Consider the following 18,596-nt stretch of genomic DNA (forward strand, 5'->3'; position numbering starts at 1 on the left):
CTCGTATGTGTGTAATTGTTAATCTTAAATGTGGTTCTGTATCATACTCCCTTCTCCACTGTCTTTGAACTTCATTTACATTCTCAAACTTCCAGTACCACTTAATAACCTGTTTACGTTCTTCAAAACTCAAACGTGCGTTCCCCATGTTGATATTACAAATTCCAACTGATAATATAACATAGAGGGACGATTATGCTGGCACCTGGCGAAGGAATATAACATTAGCCTTGTAGAGCGGGAAAACTACAATAGTTTAAAGTGTGTATACATTTTTTTGAAGCACCCTGTATATAAACAGATAGTATAGATTTTTAATTACCGGTGTAGGATTATAAATTTAAATTTAACAACGGAGACGCCTTTAAATTGATTAAGTAATAGATTCGAATCTCTCATTTTGTTAATCTCCATAGCTACCAACAAATTTACTTTTTTGCTTTTTGATTGATTATGTAACATATCAAAATTATCGCCAAACTGAATTTATTGGGTTGTTCGGAAAGTCATTTCGTTTTTTTGGGGAACATGAAAGACAGTTTTCGTATAATGAATAAATATTTTATTAAATTATATATTGGCCATTCTGGTACAACACCTTTTTCCATCTTTCTGGCAGTAACATAATTCCCCTCTCATAAAAGTTTTGGTCCTTGCTGGCAAAAAACTGGTTCAGGTGGTTTTTGACATCTTCATTTGAGGTAAAGGTTTTGCCATCCAAAAAATTGTGCAGGGACCGGAACAAATAGTAGTCGGAAGGCGCCAGATCTGGAGAATATGGTGGATGTTGCAGTACGTCCCATTCAAGCTGTAAAAGTTTTTGGCGAGTGACCAAACTTGGGTGAGGTCTCGCATTATCTTGGTGGAACACTACACCCTTCCTGTTGATTAATTCGGGCCTCTTCTCTTTAAGTGAATCATTCAATTTGTTCAGTTGATGACAATAGACTTCTGAATTAATCGTTGTATTGTCCGGCAAAAGCTCAAAAAAAACGATTCCTTTGACATCCCACCAAACGGAGAGCATCACCTTTTTTTGGTGAATGTTGGCTTTTGACACGCTTTGAGCCGGTTCATATTTTCGGCTCCATGACCTCTTGCGTTTAACATTGTTGTATACAACCCATTTTTCGTCCCCGGTAATAATCCGCTTCAAAAATGAATCATTTTCTTGACGTTTGAGGAGCGAATCACACACGTCAACGCGACGACACAAATTTCGCTCCGTAAGGACATGGGGCACCCACACATCGAGCTTCGAGGTTAAGCCCATGCCTTTCAAATAGCCATAAACAGTCGAATTCGACAAATTTAATCTCTCACCGATCTCTCGTGTGGTTATTCGCCGATTTGCATCAACTAATGCCTTTATCGCATCTTTGTCAGCTTCGACCGGCCTTCCAGACCGTGGTGCATCTTCGACATCAAAATTGCCCGATCGAAATTTTGCAAACCAGTTCTTGCACTGGCGTACTGTTAACATGCCTTCTCCATACACATCCGTCAATTTTTTTCTCGCTTGTACAGCATTTTTACCTTTTCTGAAGTAAAAAAGTAAAATATGACGAAAATGCTGCTTATTGCTCTCCATATTTAAAAGGGCACCAACCAAAAACTACTGCGTAGAATTAATAGAACTTTTTCACACACAAGCCTTGCAATATCAGCTCTCAAGACATATAATGGTTATGCGGCTTAAGTGTGAAGTTGGTTTCGAAAAAACGTAATTAAGTCCTCTGACGGGAAAAAACGAAATGACTTTCCGAACAACCTTATAAATTAATAGCATAGTTAGATTCCGAACTTTTATTTTTATACTTTTATGTTCGTTAATGCGTTTCTTCAATGATCTACCGGTTTGTCCGACATAAATTTTGAAATATGATCCACATTTCAAAGCCATTTTAAGACCAAATATAGATGTGTTTCGAAATTTTCTTGCTAGGTTCTCGTATGTATTTTAGTATTTTATAAATTTTGGGTTGGAATAGATAGAGTTCGAAACTAACCAATTTTAATAGTATATTACACAACAAGTGCGGTAAACGGCACTTGACTCACGAGTTTATTTGGCACGAGCGGAGCGAGTGCTTAATAAACGAGCGAGTTAAAAAGTTTACCAAACTATACTTACGATAGTCACGAAAAAGTCACATTCAGCTGTAATTGGAATAAAAATCATCCAAGGATAGAACTTTCAAGAAGATTAAATTTTCAAACCGTGCGGTAAAATCTACGAAAACATCCGATTGCTTCCAAATCCGTGCGGTAGAATCGCAGAAATGTCCGAAGTGGCTGATTAGGGGTAATTAGGCATTTTACAGACGGGAGTAGAAAAAAGCTATTTGTTTTATGATATTTAATTCTATTTCAAATTTTGTTGTGGAAAATGGTATATTAAGTAGTCTGTGGGTAAAGGCAGCTATTTTGTGTGTGTAAGGGTGATTTGAGTTATTATGTATTATTATGTCCGTGTGTGATGGTTTATGGTAAATAAAAATCGTCTAATTTGCTCTGTAGTTTATTTATAGTTAAGTCCAGAAAAACATCTAGTTCCGTCTCTGTGGTACATTTTACACGGTCATGTATGGAGTTAGTATGATGCAAAACTGACTGCAGTTGTCTTTCAGTTCCAGTAAAACAAGCAAAAACATCATCTACGTATCTATACCACCAGAAAATTCCTTTAATCAGAGAAGGCTTATGTATGGATATTTTATCAATTGTCCATGCAAATTGCTGCGAGTAGTAGTGGGTTTCCCATAATTAATCCTTCTTTAGCAACATAAAATTGACCGTTATATTCAAAATAATTTTGGTCTAGACTTTGGAGGTTGTTGAAACTCTTTAGTTTTTTTAATATATTCTAGAGAATCGATAGCATTGACTATTTCCTTTATCTGCTCTTGTAAATATTATATTATTTTGAGGAGCCCTATTTCGAATTGATTTTACCATAGAAATGTGTGAAAAATCTTGGAATTTACTGCTAGTTGTAATTAAAGTTGAAACCATTTTTCAGCAATTCGGACTCTTTCTCAGAGAACGTAGTCTTAGTCAAATTGATAAATCTATTGTAAAAACATTTTTTTGACCTAATTTAATTGTGTAAAAGCCACCTCGGGCGGTTTCCATTATTATAATATGCATGGCATAGGTTTTATTTTCGACCGGTGACGACGACTTTGAAGAAGAAAACGATCGGAACGAGCGTTAACAACCAGTTTTATTGTTGATAAATTGGCGTGGCGTTTTGTTGCGGTTTGAATTTATTAATCGCTTGGGTAAACGTATCGTTTCATCTTTTCGACAAATAAATAATTACCGACCGATTTGAATATTACGGCGACATATTTTGTTCAGTTATTTATTTTCTTCCGTTCACTCACTAATTACCAACGTTTCGCTATTTTTAACGCTACGCTCATTGTTTATTTGCTGGAATTTCATTTCGAAATAATATCTTACATATCGAAACGTCAATTACGTCTCATATAGGAGCCGTTAATGGCGAGCACTTATAATATCGACGCGGATGTCTGTGAAGCGTTTTCTGTTTTTTTTTCTAGTGTTTATGAGCCAGAAACAACTCCTACAAATGTTCGGTTGCTAGATACGCCATGTAGTACCCTTTTCATAAGAGTGATAGTAAGAATGATATCATGAACTACCGACCCATATCAATTCTTTCTAGTCTAGGCGAAATGCTTGAGGCAATTATAACAGAGGAGTGATTTTTCAAACACGGATACGTTCTTGGTGAAACGCAACATGGCTTTTCTAGGGGTAGATCCGTAGATCTGTAGATTTCTGCAAGGCATTGAATAAAGTACATCATCTTACAATGTTATTAAAACTTAAAAACTTCGGTTATCTTTACAAAACACTTGAATCATACATGTTTTCATTTTGCAAAAGGTGTATGCCTGTCGCAGTTTCAGCAGAACCTTGATAGGTGTTATGATTACTGCGTAGGAAATATTGACAAATGTTGTCATCTTAAGTTCAGTAAATTAAAAAAAGATATAGCTAAAGAAGTAAAACAAATCAGGGATCTTGGAGTAACACAAAACTGAGTTTTCAAATTCATATTGAAAACTTTTTTTTGCACAATATTGTTAATAACAGAGTCCAGAAACTGTTGGAAAAATTATCCTCTATTGCTAGTGTGGTAATAACCAGAACCCGCTTCATTCTATGCTCGTATTAGGAAGCAACTGAGCAAATAAATTTTTGCACCCAGATATTTTTGCTTGGTCGGGCTAAATTAAATTTATTTCAACATTGTTTCTTGTTTTGGGTTTATAGATAGTTTTGCTTACTCTTTTGAATTAAGATAAATGTACTTAGTTTTAGTATACCTTTGTAAATTGTGACGTTAGTTTGTCATGTTAGGATGTTTATTGCACCCTGCTCAACAAATCACAGATAAACGATGTTCACAGGCATTAAAACTGAGTTGCAATAAAAAAACACTATACAATACCAGATCAAATCAATAGCTGCGCTGGACCAGTACAATTTTCGATCACAGAACAAAAAAAAACTATGGAATCCCTCCCTCCATGTTCCACGCTTTCCAGGCAACTTTTACGACAGAAATTAGAAAAAATAAGCCCATTTGCTAGTGTAAAAATGTCTATGTCTCGGAAAATTTCGTAAATTTGTTTATTATTTAAATGATACGCGCGCGTCAGCGTTTCCTCATTCCAACCGATTGGGTTTCGTGTGTTTATTCACGAAATTACAACACTGAACGCTAATCTTGCACCAGATAAAATACCGGAGCGGTTACTAATTATTTACAATCTTAAAACAGTGGTTTCGAAATCGAGCGTATTGAAATCGGCAATCGGGGGAAGCGAATTACGATTTGAAAAAAAAAAAATCGCGCGTTTCGAATCGGGAGCGCCGGGAGGCCGTCGTTTTCTCCTTCTTCGACGTCGCCCCCGGCCGGTGATTTATCGCGGCATAAATCGATGAATTTATTGTCTAGCAAGATTGATCGGGGCCCATCAGTACATGGTAGGAGCCATTTAAATAATTGCGTTGCTCTGTAAACATTCCAAGCGATCTACGGCCCGTTGCCCGAATCTAATTAATTACGGCGGTTTATTCAAATTTTTCGACCGCTAATTATCTGTCGTCGCACGAGACTTCGCTTATTTTTCCAAGCGTTAAAAATTAAACTACAAGGGTTCCCAAAATCATACATCACAATAATCGTTAGATTTGCAATATACGAGACATAATTGCGAAATTTTTGGTGATGCAAATTTTGTTTAGATCGATACGGATAGTACCGGAGTACCGGGGATTTACCCTTTAAACGTATGTTCCGCCCAGGAGCAGCGAGGGCGCGCTAGCTAGTTAGTCGGTCAAAAAGAGAAGCCGGAGCGCGCAAAGATCGACGGATGTAAATAGATTATTGGTAGTGAGTAGTAGCGAATAGCGGAGTATAAATAAGTTATTGTCTCTGTAATTTTGGGCGCAATAAATGTTAAGTTCCGTTAAGTGCTACGTGACTTTTTTTTATTTAATCATCTATTGTAAAATTTGTTTAGCTCTTCTATCACCGCGTTGCAATGGCTAGATTTTCTAAATTTTGCGACAGGGCTGCATCCAGGTCCTCGTTCTGGAGGACGAATAAAAAAATCACAAGAATCGAATTGCCGCCTCGAAGCGCGTTACATTGTATATAAAAAGTGCGTCCCGATAAAGCCGTAAACACACAAAGTTAATGCGTTTATTTCATACACGTTAATGCGACGACTTGCGTGCCGCCGCTAATTAAAATCCGTAATGGCCGTCGCGAGCGATTGAGATGACGCGTATTGACACGTCCGTTTCCACATAGGCGATGTTGGCCGGACGAGTATATATAAATCCGTTCATAAATCGTAAAACTTAATGATGATTTTTTTTTAAATAATAATAATCCATTAGAAGAAGAACTTCTTCTTCTATATTAGTATTTATTCTTCCATATCTTGTCGTTTAGGCATCCTGCTATTCTATTGGCTTTTGCAGTTTGTTCTCTTATTTCATCCTCTATGTTATTATCATATGAGAGTCTAATTCCTAAATATTTGATGCTCATTACCTGCTCCATAATTTGGTTATCAAGTTCCAGCTTACATCTATTTGGTTCTTTAGAGATTACTAATGATTACTAATGATTTTGTTTTTTTTTAACGATACTTTCATGTTAAATTTCATTGCATTTATATTACACTTTATTACCCAGTTTATAGCCTTTCGCTCTGAATTTACTCTAGCTTCTATTTTCTAGAAGAAGAAATAAAAAAAGACGTGTGGAGCAACTACTAACGTTAAAATCAGGTCACATGTTATACTCAAGCGGAAATTTAAACAATTCTAATGGTGTTGTTGGTCTGCTTATCCATAAGAAATACGACCAAGATATATTGAATATCAAGAAAGACTGAGACTAAACAATAGGTATAAAATGAAAATTATACACATCTATGCTTCAACAACAGCACATGAAGAAGAAGTTGAGCATTTTTGCGAAGATTTAGCGACAGCAATAATACAAACAAAATGTCTTCAATGCAAAAGTAGGAAATCAAATCGATTATGCAGAGGCAGCAATAGGAAAACATTGGTTAACCAGTCGAAATGAGAGAGGACAAACGTTACTACATTTTAATCAGTTGAATTTAATGAAAAGAAACCTCATAGACGATGGACATGGACATAGGAACACGAAGAATGAAAAAGACTTCTTCATAACAACAAACAAAGCATATGTAACAGATGTAACAGTAATTAATCTATTTGGCATTGGGTGTGATCATAGAGCGGTGAGAGCCACAATAAAGTTAAACTGAAACAACGAAACTGATAAAGAAAATGAAGATACTGAAATAGTGTCCACCCGAAAATAAAGAAGAGTATGAAGAAGCCATAAACCTAGTCTTAAACCAACCTTTTCCGTCGGATATTAAAACTATAGATAATAAAATCAAAAGTTGCACGAGAACAGTGTTGTATGCACGACAGAAGAAAAACTATGTGAAAAAACTAAAAACCTAATAAAAGAAAAAAATAATAAAAGAGGACAGAGATCTGGAAAGCAATACCTGAAAATCAAATTAAATACTGCGAAACTGCAAGAGACGATTGAGAAAAACGAAAATATGAAAATTGTTAGACAAAAACTAAACGTCGGCAAAAAATAAATTATTAAACTAATAGACAAAGAAGAAAACTTAACAACAAATAGAGAGAAAATACTATGAAAAATTATATAGAAAACAACTAAAGGAAACAGATGAAACACAAACTGGATAACTCAAATTAATAAACCAAGGATATAAAATTACACGAAGAAGAGATAAAAAGTATCCTACAAGAAATGAAGAACAAAAATTATTACAAAACGGTTAAAACGAAAATTAGATTTTTATCAATGCAGAAAGCTTTAGAAAAAGGTACGGAACAAATGAAGCTCTGAAAACTTTGATTGAAAAATATATATCGAGTACAATAAATCACTGACTTTGATATTTGTGGATTGCAGTTTCAGTGGAACTGTCTGAAATATTAAAAGCATTGAAACAGAGCCACGAGAATATAGATGTTGTTGAATCATGTATACAACAATGCAACATCATCCGCTAAACTCTACGATTTCATGGAGAAATGCAGAATTGAAAGAGGCAGGGGATACATCTCTCCCAAATTGTTTACGATAGTCCTGGAATATACGTTTAAGGAAGTGGATTGGGATGAAAAGGGACTAAATATCGATGGCGAATACCTGAGTCATTTGCGCTGTGCCGATCATATTGTCATTCCAGCCGAAATTTTAAATGATGCCGTCGAAATGGTAACACAACTATAACCATAGAAAAAGAGGGTCTTAACATTAATTTTCAGAAAGCAAAATACATGACCAATCTAGTTCCAATTGCAAATATGAAAATAGACGGGTAGGGGATACACCAGGTTTATAGCTATATTTATCCGGGTCATGAAATTAGAATAGGTACAGATAATCGAACTTGCGAGATTCAACGTCGCATAGGGCTGCAACCAATGCATTTTGCCAGTGATCATATACGACTCGGAAACCCTTACGTTGACTAAAAAGTCCGTAGATAAGTTGAGAGGATATCAAAGAAAAATAAAATCAGCAATGATGAGAATTACAAGAAGATCAAAAGATTGATAGAATTGAGACGCAGAGAAAATAAGAGAAATCAGGATAGACCCCCAACAAGATGGGAAGACGATCTGAGAAAAGCAGCGGGAAACCGGATGCAGAAGGCACAAACCAGACCTATACTTCTTAGGAAACTTCTATTGCTATTGCTATCGGAAGGTTGTGGTGAAATGTATTTGATGATGGAACGCTTAATATCTTTAATGTGATAATTATTAGAGAGAAGAGCGGAGCTAAGGTGTAACCGATGATTCTTGGACCGGATGGTGATGTGACAATGCATACATTTCTGTAAACACAATGACCGAATGTTAGGTCTGATTTGCCATCGATAAGAATAGGTTATTATTAGTTTCCAAATCAATAGTAAAACGCTAGGGGGAATAGAGTTTAAAAGTCTAAGAAAATCTACTAGGGATTCTTGACCGTAAGGCCAAATAACACGTAGCTTTTGCATAATTTTGGTTTTAGGAAGGTGTCGAAATCTTTCTTTTCAAATAGAGTTTCAGTAATTGTAAATAGGGATTCTACGTCGAAACTAACCAGCATATCTTGTGTAACTAATGTAATGCTTTTTTAATTGTTCATTGAAGTGAAAGGAATTAAGTACGAAACTTTCAGTTTCCCTGTAAAGGGTTTTAATGCAGAAGCCTTGTTAGAGAACCAATTCTGCTGAGGAGACAGACCTATGTGGATGGAAGAGGTTAGCGGATGATGATGAATCCATAGAATAATCATAAAATCTGTCCCTTATGGCGTTTTTTTGGAGGGACTCCGCCACTGACCCCCCTACCCAACAAAAACCACCCTGTATCGCGCGGTCCGCCTCCCGTAACTGCCGGGGAGCGCAAGTTTGGTGGTAAACAAAACCGCAAATCAAGCGGGGGGCGGCTCGGGCGGCGGGAGGCGAGTTTCCAACTCTTCTAGCGCCGCCGCCGCCGCCGCCGCCTTGCCCAAGTTTTACCCTTTTAAGATATGAGACGCCGGACGGACGACTCCGGGAGATCGACCGTCACGCGCTTCCGCCGCCGCCGCCGCCTCACGGGGAAGGCGGTTGTATTACGCTTACGTAACAAGTGAAACGTACCGCCGACGTTTTTAACAGCCGCCGCCGCCGAGACGGGGGTTGTTTTGGCGGGCGAGCAATTTAAAACGGTACAGAGAGAGAGAGAGGGAGAGATAACACTCTTAAATCTAAAGAACATCTTTCCTATATGTTATTCAAGGTGGACTGTTATTAAAAATGTTGCAGTCTACTCCTGTTTTGCATATTCAACCATTTGGCATCCTGTAGTTTGTACGAGACTGGATCATATTTTCTTATCCCATAAATAAACCGTAAATATTTTTTTTCTACCCTCTCAATTCTATGTGGGTCGATTTTATCTAAGTATGTTAAGTTAAAATAACTTAACACTAAATAATCTGCTACTTATATAAGGAGAAAGATGCCCTTAGTAAATAATAAACAACTTGCTCTCGGAAATGGAAATCCGTGTTAATTCTTGGACCAACATTTTTGATACAATTTGTAAACTGCAAAACCCTGCCACCAAACGATCACCATTCTTTCCAATAACGTGACGTGTTGAGAATTCAATTAGTTCTTTGAAATCTTGATTAATTAATTCTTGCGCCGTACTGGAGACAAACGAATACAGTACCTGAGTATTATCAGTGTAAAAATATGCCGTAAAATTTTTCATACGCGAGTGCGGTGCTTAAATAAAAGAGGCCCCAGTATAGAACCCTGCGTAAACCGTAACTAACTAAGATAACTGATTAATATTTTGTCATTATCCGAAAACCCTACAAAGTTTAAAATAGGTAACAGTAGTTCGTGGCATACCATATCAAAAGTTTTCGAATAGTCTACAAGCACCAAACCGAATGACCTGAATCCAATGATATATCCAGATCAATGTCCTGATGGGTTAGGAGGTAAAATGATATTTGTTTCTAAAAAAAGTTTTTCTATTAGTTTTAACAAGCAAAGTAAAATACTAATGGGTCTCGATTCATTAAAAGTATCTATTTTATTATTTTTGGGATGGGTGCAATTTTTTATTCATCTGGAAACACTCCTTCTAGGAGACATTGTGGTCCAATTTATCGCAAATCTGGAAAACTGGAAAATGGGCTAAAATTGTGGAAAAGTGATGAACATAAGCTAATGTAACAAATATTTTTGATTTGATCCTGCACATTTTTTAATGAAAAAAATTGAGGATTTTTTTACGTAACAAAACTTGTTGGTTTAAATTTTGATCAAAATGTTAAGATTTTGTTAAATTTCACCATCAGAGTAACATTAAACAAAAGGTTTTTTTCTAAACTTACCAAATTGTTTAATAAGGAAATTGCGATATGATGATTTGATGTGCTTGCTTTAGACTACAGTGGTCCTTCGAGCCGGATTCGCCCATCCACCACCCTTCCGCCCAACGCCCGCGTGTTTTCCGTCCTTAATTCGTGTAAAATTAAATTAACGCATAACACTTACTGTTGCACTTGCGAGTGTTTGGGCACAGTCCGCCCCTCCACCATAATCTTGACGTGGTCGATGCCCCTGGTGCCGAATTCCTCCTGGAAAAATATAATTGTGTTTGTCGGCGGGGGTTGTTTTGCCGCGCAAAAGTGGAACGTGAATAAATTTGCGTCGTCGGAGACGCCCACCCTCCCCCTCCCGTTAAACCGGCGAGATTGTTTTCAAAATTTTTAGTTTGTTTCGATTAAATACATCAAAACAAACTTTACACCCACAAAAAATATTTTTTTCTTCTCTCGTCTGTGAAATGCCTAATTACACGCCGATTTAGCGTGCGAAAAGCGTCATTTTACCACGTCACTTTCGTTTCTCACGGATCCGAGCCACTTCGGACATTTCCGGGGTTTTACAGCACGGGTTTGGGAGCAATCGGATGTTTTCGGAGATTTTACCGCACGGTTTGAACTTTGACGTTTGTCAATTCTGACAGCCGTATCAGTGAATGTATTCGTGTTGTTTTGCAAAAATGTACCCAACAACTAATACACAGAAAAAAGTTGTTTTGAAATTGTGTTTATTCGGTTGTTCATATGATATATCCATTAATACATCTATCTCTGTCTAACGTATACAGTTAAAAAGAGACAACAGTTAGAACCGATCGATAAAGGAATAGGTTTAATGGCAAAGTATTAAAAATTTTGTTTGAATGGTTGAAATTGACTAATCCGATAATCTGTGAAATCTGTGACTTAAAAAGTTTACCGAACGCGTTGCATACTATAATTTTTCTACGACCGTTAGTTTGAGAGTATATTTTCGCAAAACTTTAACTAACATGATAGAATTGACAAACGTCAAAATTCAAAGCGTGGGAAATATCTCCGAAAACATCCGATTGCTCCCAAACCCAAACCCGGAAATGTCCGACGTGGCTCGGACCCGTGGGAAACGAAACTGACGTGGTAAAGCGACGCTTTCCGCGCGGTAGATCGGTGCGTAATTAGGTATTTTACTGATGGGAGTAGAAAAACTCTTTATCTCACTCGCTCGCTCCGCTCGTGCCAAATAAACTCGTGAGTCAAATGCCGTTTACAGCACTTGCATAATATACTATTGCATAAGAAAAGAAAATGAGCTTTTTTTAATCTCTCGTGCTAATGACTGGCGACTGAAGAAATTAGAATGAAAACGCAATAATACAATAAGAGAGATTTTGAAAGTTGGATGATATAGGCTATAGAATAATTGAAGAACAACTGACAAAACACGTAATATGAATGAATTATCGCCCCACTGATAGAAGGAATGGGAAAAAGGCAAGGAGTTAATAGAAAGAAGGGATTCAGGTAGCAAACCATGGAGAAAAATTAGAAATTCAAAGCGTAGATGGTAAGAATGAAGACATCAGGAAGTAGCGAAAAAGAAAAATTAGAAAACCAAAAAATAACGGGAAAGAAGGGATTGATAAATATATCAGGAATAGGCGAAGAGGAAAAAGGAGAGAACCACAGAATAGAAGAACTGGATCTGGATCTTTCAGATCAGAAGACATAGGTGAACGTTTTAACCCTATATATAGAAATAGACCTGGTATATATAACCTTTGACAATCAATTAGGTCCTACGCTCCAATTGAAGGGCGTATAACGAAGGTCGAAGTCCAATTTCGAAAGACACGTTTTTTTCTAATTTAATGCGACGGAGAAGAAGAAAATGCTACAATTTCGGGCGTACTAAAGCGGGCTACAATCTTAATTTGACAACTTGATTCGACACTAACGGCAAGCGGCCCCAGGCGGCCTTATCGCCCGCACACGATACATATATTTACAGTTCTCCATTTTTTTTTCTGAGACGGAACAACGACAACTTAGGAAATCGTTACGTAATTTGTTTTAAAATGCCGAAGTTTTTAGATAATGTTAGGATTACGGGGAATGTTAAGTGGCGGCGACCAATTCGGAAATCGTACCCAGATCGAGGAGAGAAGATTTTATAACGTTTTCTTTTTACATAATCGAATTCTCAAAGTGGTCTGATATCGACGTTGCGCTGGCATCTTCGTCTACTACGTAGCTTTCTTCGAGCTGAACGACGCACAGGGGGTCAGGGAAACCCTACGCGTTTTACTAATTCGATTTGTTTGTAATGCGAATATATTTTAATTAATATTAATTTAATTAATTAACAACAAAAAGAAAAAAATATTACGAACATGAAACTTTAACACAATATAATTATTATACACAAAAAACTCTATATTTACAAACAGTCTTTAATTAAATCGTGAAAACGGTTTAATAACGAAACATTTTGAAAAATTTATTTTTAAATAAATAAAAAATAATAATACAGGGTCTCCCAAAAGTAACAATTGGACAAAAAAAGTTATTTATTTAATATAGATTAAAAGAAAATATTGTTATCGAATTTTTTAAAATATTTAAGTTTGTTTGCTTGAAAGAAACGAAATAAAACAATAACAGGGTTTTTATACATCTAAGGTATCATTCAGTTAAGCACAATTTTTGCATTAGTCATAGATTTCAAAAAGTTAAACAATTGCTTTGCAAAAAGAGCGTTCGTTTAAAGTGTTGATTCATAGTTAGTCTTAGTGTCAAAAGAGCATGACAACCCATAGTAAACAAAAGTTATGGTAAAACAATAGTTTTGTAAACACCCTATACATTCCAGAAGACAGACTCTACAGAGAACTAATATTTAGAATGCTGAAAATGACCGTCAAAAACGATCAAAGAGTTACGGCGTAGAGAAAAATGGAACAATTGATACTTGCCCTACTTATCGATACAAGCAGCAACTCTAAAAATATTTTAGACTTTTTATTCGAACAAATTTTCTCAGATTCATATTCATGGTGACTTAAAATATGTCTGGTTAGACTTCAACAAGTTCCCATTTTAATCTGTCCACACTCCTTTAAAGAATCTTCATTCATTTAATTTTTTCTTCATTTTTTTAAATATCTTCTTTTTTCTTATAATTATTTGTTTTTCAGTGACAATTGGTAATTTTTCGTAAATATAAGTATGTAATTTGTTCGAAATCTGCTTTTATTACGAGAATGGTAAAACAATTGTTTTGTAAACACCCTATACACTCCAGAAAACAGACTCTACAGAGAACTAATATTTAGAATGCTGAAAATAGCTGTCAAAAACGATCAGAGAGTCACAGCGTAGAGACAAATGGAACAATTGCTACTTGCCCTACTTATGGATACAAGCAGCAACTCTAAAAATATTTTAAAAAGATAGAGGGAGAGTCAAAAATCTATGTGACCAATTTTTTATTTAGCTCTCGTTCAGAGTAAAGCCTTCAAGCCCGCAACTATATACCAAGACAACTAACACGTACCCTGGAAAAGAAAAGAGGAAACTGGGAAGCTGTCATAGTAAGAAAAAAAATAAGAGGATGAGCTGCGACGTCGGATAGCACGAAGTTTGTTACACAAAATGCTATGAGGCTACCAAAAGTAAATTGTGCACTAACAAATATTTTAGAAAAACGATGTTCTTTGTTTTTAGTATTTCCTTCTTAGTACATTTGCAATTTTACAAAAAAAAAGTCATGCAAAAGCCGGGTTTACAAGCTAATTTTATAAATACTGCTTCATGTCTCATTGTTAATCGTTTTCGGGAAAACGCAATCCAAAATCGTATTTGAACTGTAAGACTTTTGTATATTTTTTTGTGTAAACTCAAGAATTTGGTTATGTGAAAATCTTTTCCAGTCCACTGGCAATTTAATGTTAGTAGTTTCGGGGAATTACCCATCTAAATGCACAACTTTTGTGCCCTTTAACCGACCCAACTTACCTCCCAATTGTAGTAGCGCCATGTGTTGGTCAAATCGATGATCGTCTTCAAACCCGGCTCGGTTGCGACCAGTATCGACGGCGTGAACCTGAAAATTACGGAAATAAAGGAACGCTATTAAACAAAAACAACGTCAATTAAAATCCGGAAAATCAACCGTAAATTCGCGGGAGGTCAGAAAACAATGGCGCGAAACAATCGGCAGTCGCTTCTCGTATCGATTCATCAATTTAGCGCGGCGCGCGGTACCAATTTGCCACGGTAGTACCCGGCGTACCGAGTCCCGCGTCGAGTCGTACCCTTTGGCGGCGGGTGATCGATTCGCTTGATAATTGGCTACCATGCGATCGTACCCTCGGATCGCGCCCAATGGTGTCGATTTATGGGTCCGACGTGAGATTCCCGATGAAACCACAGTAAACAGCGCGCCCGTTACGTTGGTACCATTGGAAACATATGGTACCGGTATTATTACTGATAATAGTGATACGGGTACCACCACATAGGAAACGCATTTAACGGTTCTGTAGTAGTAGTAGTCGTTAATGTCAGTTAAAAGAAAGTACTCGGTATCGTGTACTAATACTAGCACCATCCTAACAACAAGTGAAGAACCAAGATTGCCATCACTACAAAGAAAACGCATCAAACAGGCCCCTTTATCAATAATATATAAAGTACGCTAGCATCATTTTATAGGAAATTACAGGCACAAGCCATAGGACTATCAATGACTAGCAAGCAGTAAAATTATTACAACGCACAGTAGTCTACAGCACACTTATTTTGGCCAAAATTATTTACATTTTTTATTGTGAATTGACTGCAGGAACGTGTTTCGCTTGTTACTGTTACTCCAAGGATACTTTTTACAGGCGCATCAACATATGTATCCCAGAATGGTAGAATGGTACACGTGCTCCTCTGAATAAACCTCTAAACCTAAACGAGACCAAAATAGATTTTGGATCAGCTTTGTTACTTGCCATATTTTTAATTTAATTCTGTCCAAGTCTTATCCAGCAATGCAGGGGGATTACACCATAATGAAGTGCATTTTATTTTGTTGTAGAGTCATAGTCTTCAAAATTATTAGTAGTGAAAAATTTTGCAGGTGTTGCATCACAAATTGCGCATGCCTGACTTAAACGAGTGTTGGTGAGAATACATAAGATTTTCAATCAATCAATCAAAGTCAAGTGTAAATCAAAATGTACTATAACAAGAAAATTGTTGATCCAGGTTTGGTATTCTTGAAGATCTTTAATTTCATTATCTAGACTTTCTTTCTTCCAGTTTCAACGACCAGCAAAACCTCAGAGATTGTGGCATTTCATTATCGCATAGGATAATGCCATCTAAGCTAGTTAGCTTAGGTTGTAGCGAAAATTCTCGCATCTTGTATATCTCTAGAAGATATTTTTCTTCCAGGGGGACTTTGGCCAAAATATGATTAAAGGCTGGATATATGTCACAATTTCGGGCCTATTCACCCAATCGGATAGTCAAGTATTGTTGTCTCGTGAATCTGTTGTCAAGTATAAAAGCAAGAGCTTCTTGAGAGCTGTACTTGATCGGTTCTCCTGTAGCAAAGAATACTTCGTTTGGTCTCTTTCAAAACACACGACAAATCTTTGTCTTCGCTCACTTTTACAGCAACTACTGAGTATCGCGATTTATTTCCCGAGGTAACTGTAGTGCATCTCTTCTCTGTGATAGAACACTTTTTTCCGAAAAAGGTAACTTAGGACGCCCCACTGACGCTTGTTCACGCGGTACTGCCAATTCCGTTCTAGGTTCGGCCCACTTTTCCAAAATCAGTAACCGTTGAAGCCAGCTTTTGTATTTCTTCCATTTGGCGGCCAGATTAACCCAAAATAAACGAGTTTTTTCACAAACATACTTGCTATTTTAAACATATTTGGCAGCAGTGGATGGCTTTGCCAATGTTTTTTCTTCGAAACACCAAACATTATAGAGTTCCTGATTCTTCAACCTGTAGCGACCCAAAAAAAATGTTTTTCTCTGATGTTTGCACTTGCAAAGAAAAATGCACTGCGTCATATTTATATCTATTACTAATTGAAACATCTCGCCATCGAGCCATCTCGCAATATAAAAGAAAGTGAGATCTGAATCATAGTCTTTCAGTTATAACCAATTTTCAATAACAGGGGGACCCATTTTTCAGTTTTTTTGAATTTGCTGCGCACACTGTATATTTAAAAATTGTCAAGAACAAAAGTTTATGGAGCCATACCTTGTGCGTCTTCTGGTTCAAGAATGTTTTTAGTCTTGTAAAAAGTTTTTAAAAAATGATGTTTTTTGTAGACCCCCCTCGCACACGCGATTTTTTATTTTTTTAAAATACTTCCCGACCCCCAACCCCCCAATTCAATACGTTCCGTCACAGAACAAAACTGCATATATGTGCCAAATATGAAGTCGATTGCTTCAAATTTCGGACACTTATCGTGTTTCATAGCAATGTCCAAAAAACAGTCGAAAATCGCAAAAAAAAGATGGATGCCGGCGTCGGATCAGGGCCATTTCTCATAAGCTTTCTCATAAGGGTTAAAAAGAAGGCAAATTTTAATTTTGTAGCTCCACCGGTTCGAAAGTAATTCAGGAAAAACCAAAAGACGAGAACGGAGAACAGACAAACAAAAAAAAAATATTTTTTCGACGGTAATCATTTCTATACCAACCACGATCCCATAGGATTTACCATTACCGAGATATAAAATTTTTATACGAGCGTAGATACTCATTGCATCGATTTTCGAAAGTAACAAGCGAATATTTTACAGTCTCTTCTAAAAATTTTCATAACCTTACCTGAGTTTGTAGTCTCTATTGCAAAAAAAATCCGGGTTATCACTAAGGAATGAAGCTTGTAATAAACCAAGCAAAAACTTGACTTTCAAAGTCAAACCCAACTTTGTGATATTACCGCACAGCCGCCGATGCATTTTTTATCGAAACTTTCGTAGTTTTGTTTTCATTGTGCTTCCAGCCATAAGTTCGCTTTCCAGAATTGAATCAGAAATTTTCGAAACTAAGTGTCAATTTCGGTACTAGCGCCTAGAAAAAAACATGTAATAGGTTATTACATATGTCATTGTGCTGTAGTAACCAACGACATTACACCAGGTCCGAGTACTATCGACAGATGTATGGCCCGATGGCAGGTACGAAATCGGTACCACCCACGATTTGATGGGAAAATATCAGCGCGGCGGTAAATAAATTTACCCAAAGGAAAAAAAGACGTCGCGTCCACTCCGCGACTTTGATTAATACCCCACCGCGCGCCCATAAATTTAAAGGTACCATATTTACTTTTTTGCCGACATTATCCGCCATGAATATTTATATAAGCCGGCGATTAAGCGTAATCGATAACCTCCCGATCGGGTCCCGGACGGTTAATTGTTCGACCATCGCGAGATAGTTGTGAGCGATATCGCGGTACCATATGCTCAGTACCGCGATGTACCCCACCCGTGGACGTCGAAAAATTAAATATTTATTTATTGACAGTATACACACTAAAGTAAATACAAATAGGAAACTAAAAGATACTTATGCTGAACCAAATAATGTACCAGAAAAATCGACAAGGTCAGATTACTAATACTAACCCGAGTGCATAACCAAACAAATGGAAAATATGTAAGTGGATGATGAACCAGAGGTTTTGGTGCAAAACACTTAACTGATTAGCACTATACGATCTGGAAACCCATAGGAGATACGAAAAAAAGTTTCTTACAAAAGATGGGCTCTGGTAGGGGGTATCACTCTCAGGTCACTTTCTCAAGATATTCCCAATCGAATTTTGCATAATTTAGGCAGAAATTGAGGTTTGATTGTCCCATATAAAATTGCGTTGTGACGCTACTGATCTAGGTATTGCAACGAAAATTTAAACACAGACTAAGGAGGAGATGATGCACTACTTAATCAGTTTAACAAGAGGTGGTGCGGTTTTGGCGAATTCAATTAACAAAATCTCAAGATTTTATTATTTAATTATCTAGCTTGATTGAAAATACCTAATAACAAAAATAAC

The 18,596-nt window shown here is 36.7% G+C and overlaps 1 protein-coding gene across 1 annotated transcript in view; it reads right to left on the minus strand.

Annotated features, from left to right (window-relative positions):
- Positions 1-18,596, minus strand: part of LOC132702340 (RNA/RNP complex-1-interacting phosphatase) — a 58,832-nt gene that overhangs the window by 16,971 nt on the left and 23,265 nt on the right. The window contains exons 4-5 of the mRNA XM_060670920.1: positions 14,522-14,609; positions 10,695-10,777 (exon numbers count right to left, since the gene is read on the minus strand). Of these exons, the coding sequence (XP_060526903.1) occupies positions 10,695-10,777; positions 14,522-14,609 (171 nt within the window). The remainder of the gene's footprint in view (positions 1-10,694; positions 10,778-14,521; positions 14,610-18,596) is intronic.

This window comes from Cylas formicarius, unplaced genomic scaffold (genome assembly GCF_029955315.1).
Source record: "Cylas formicarius isolate icCylForm1 unplaced genomic scaffold, icCylForm1.1 PGA_scaffold_5__7_contigs__length_24384050, whole genome shotgun sequence".
Taxonomy (NCBI): domain Eukaryota; kingdom Metazoa; phylum Arthropoda; class Insecta; order Coleoptera; family Brentidae; genus Cylas; species Cylas formicarius.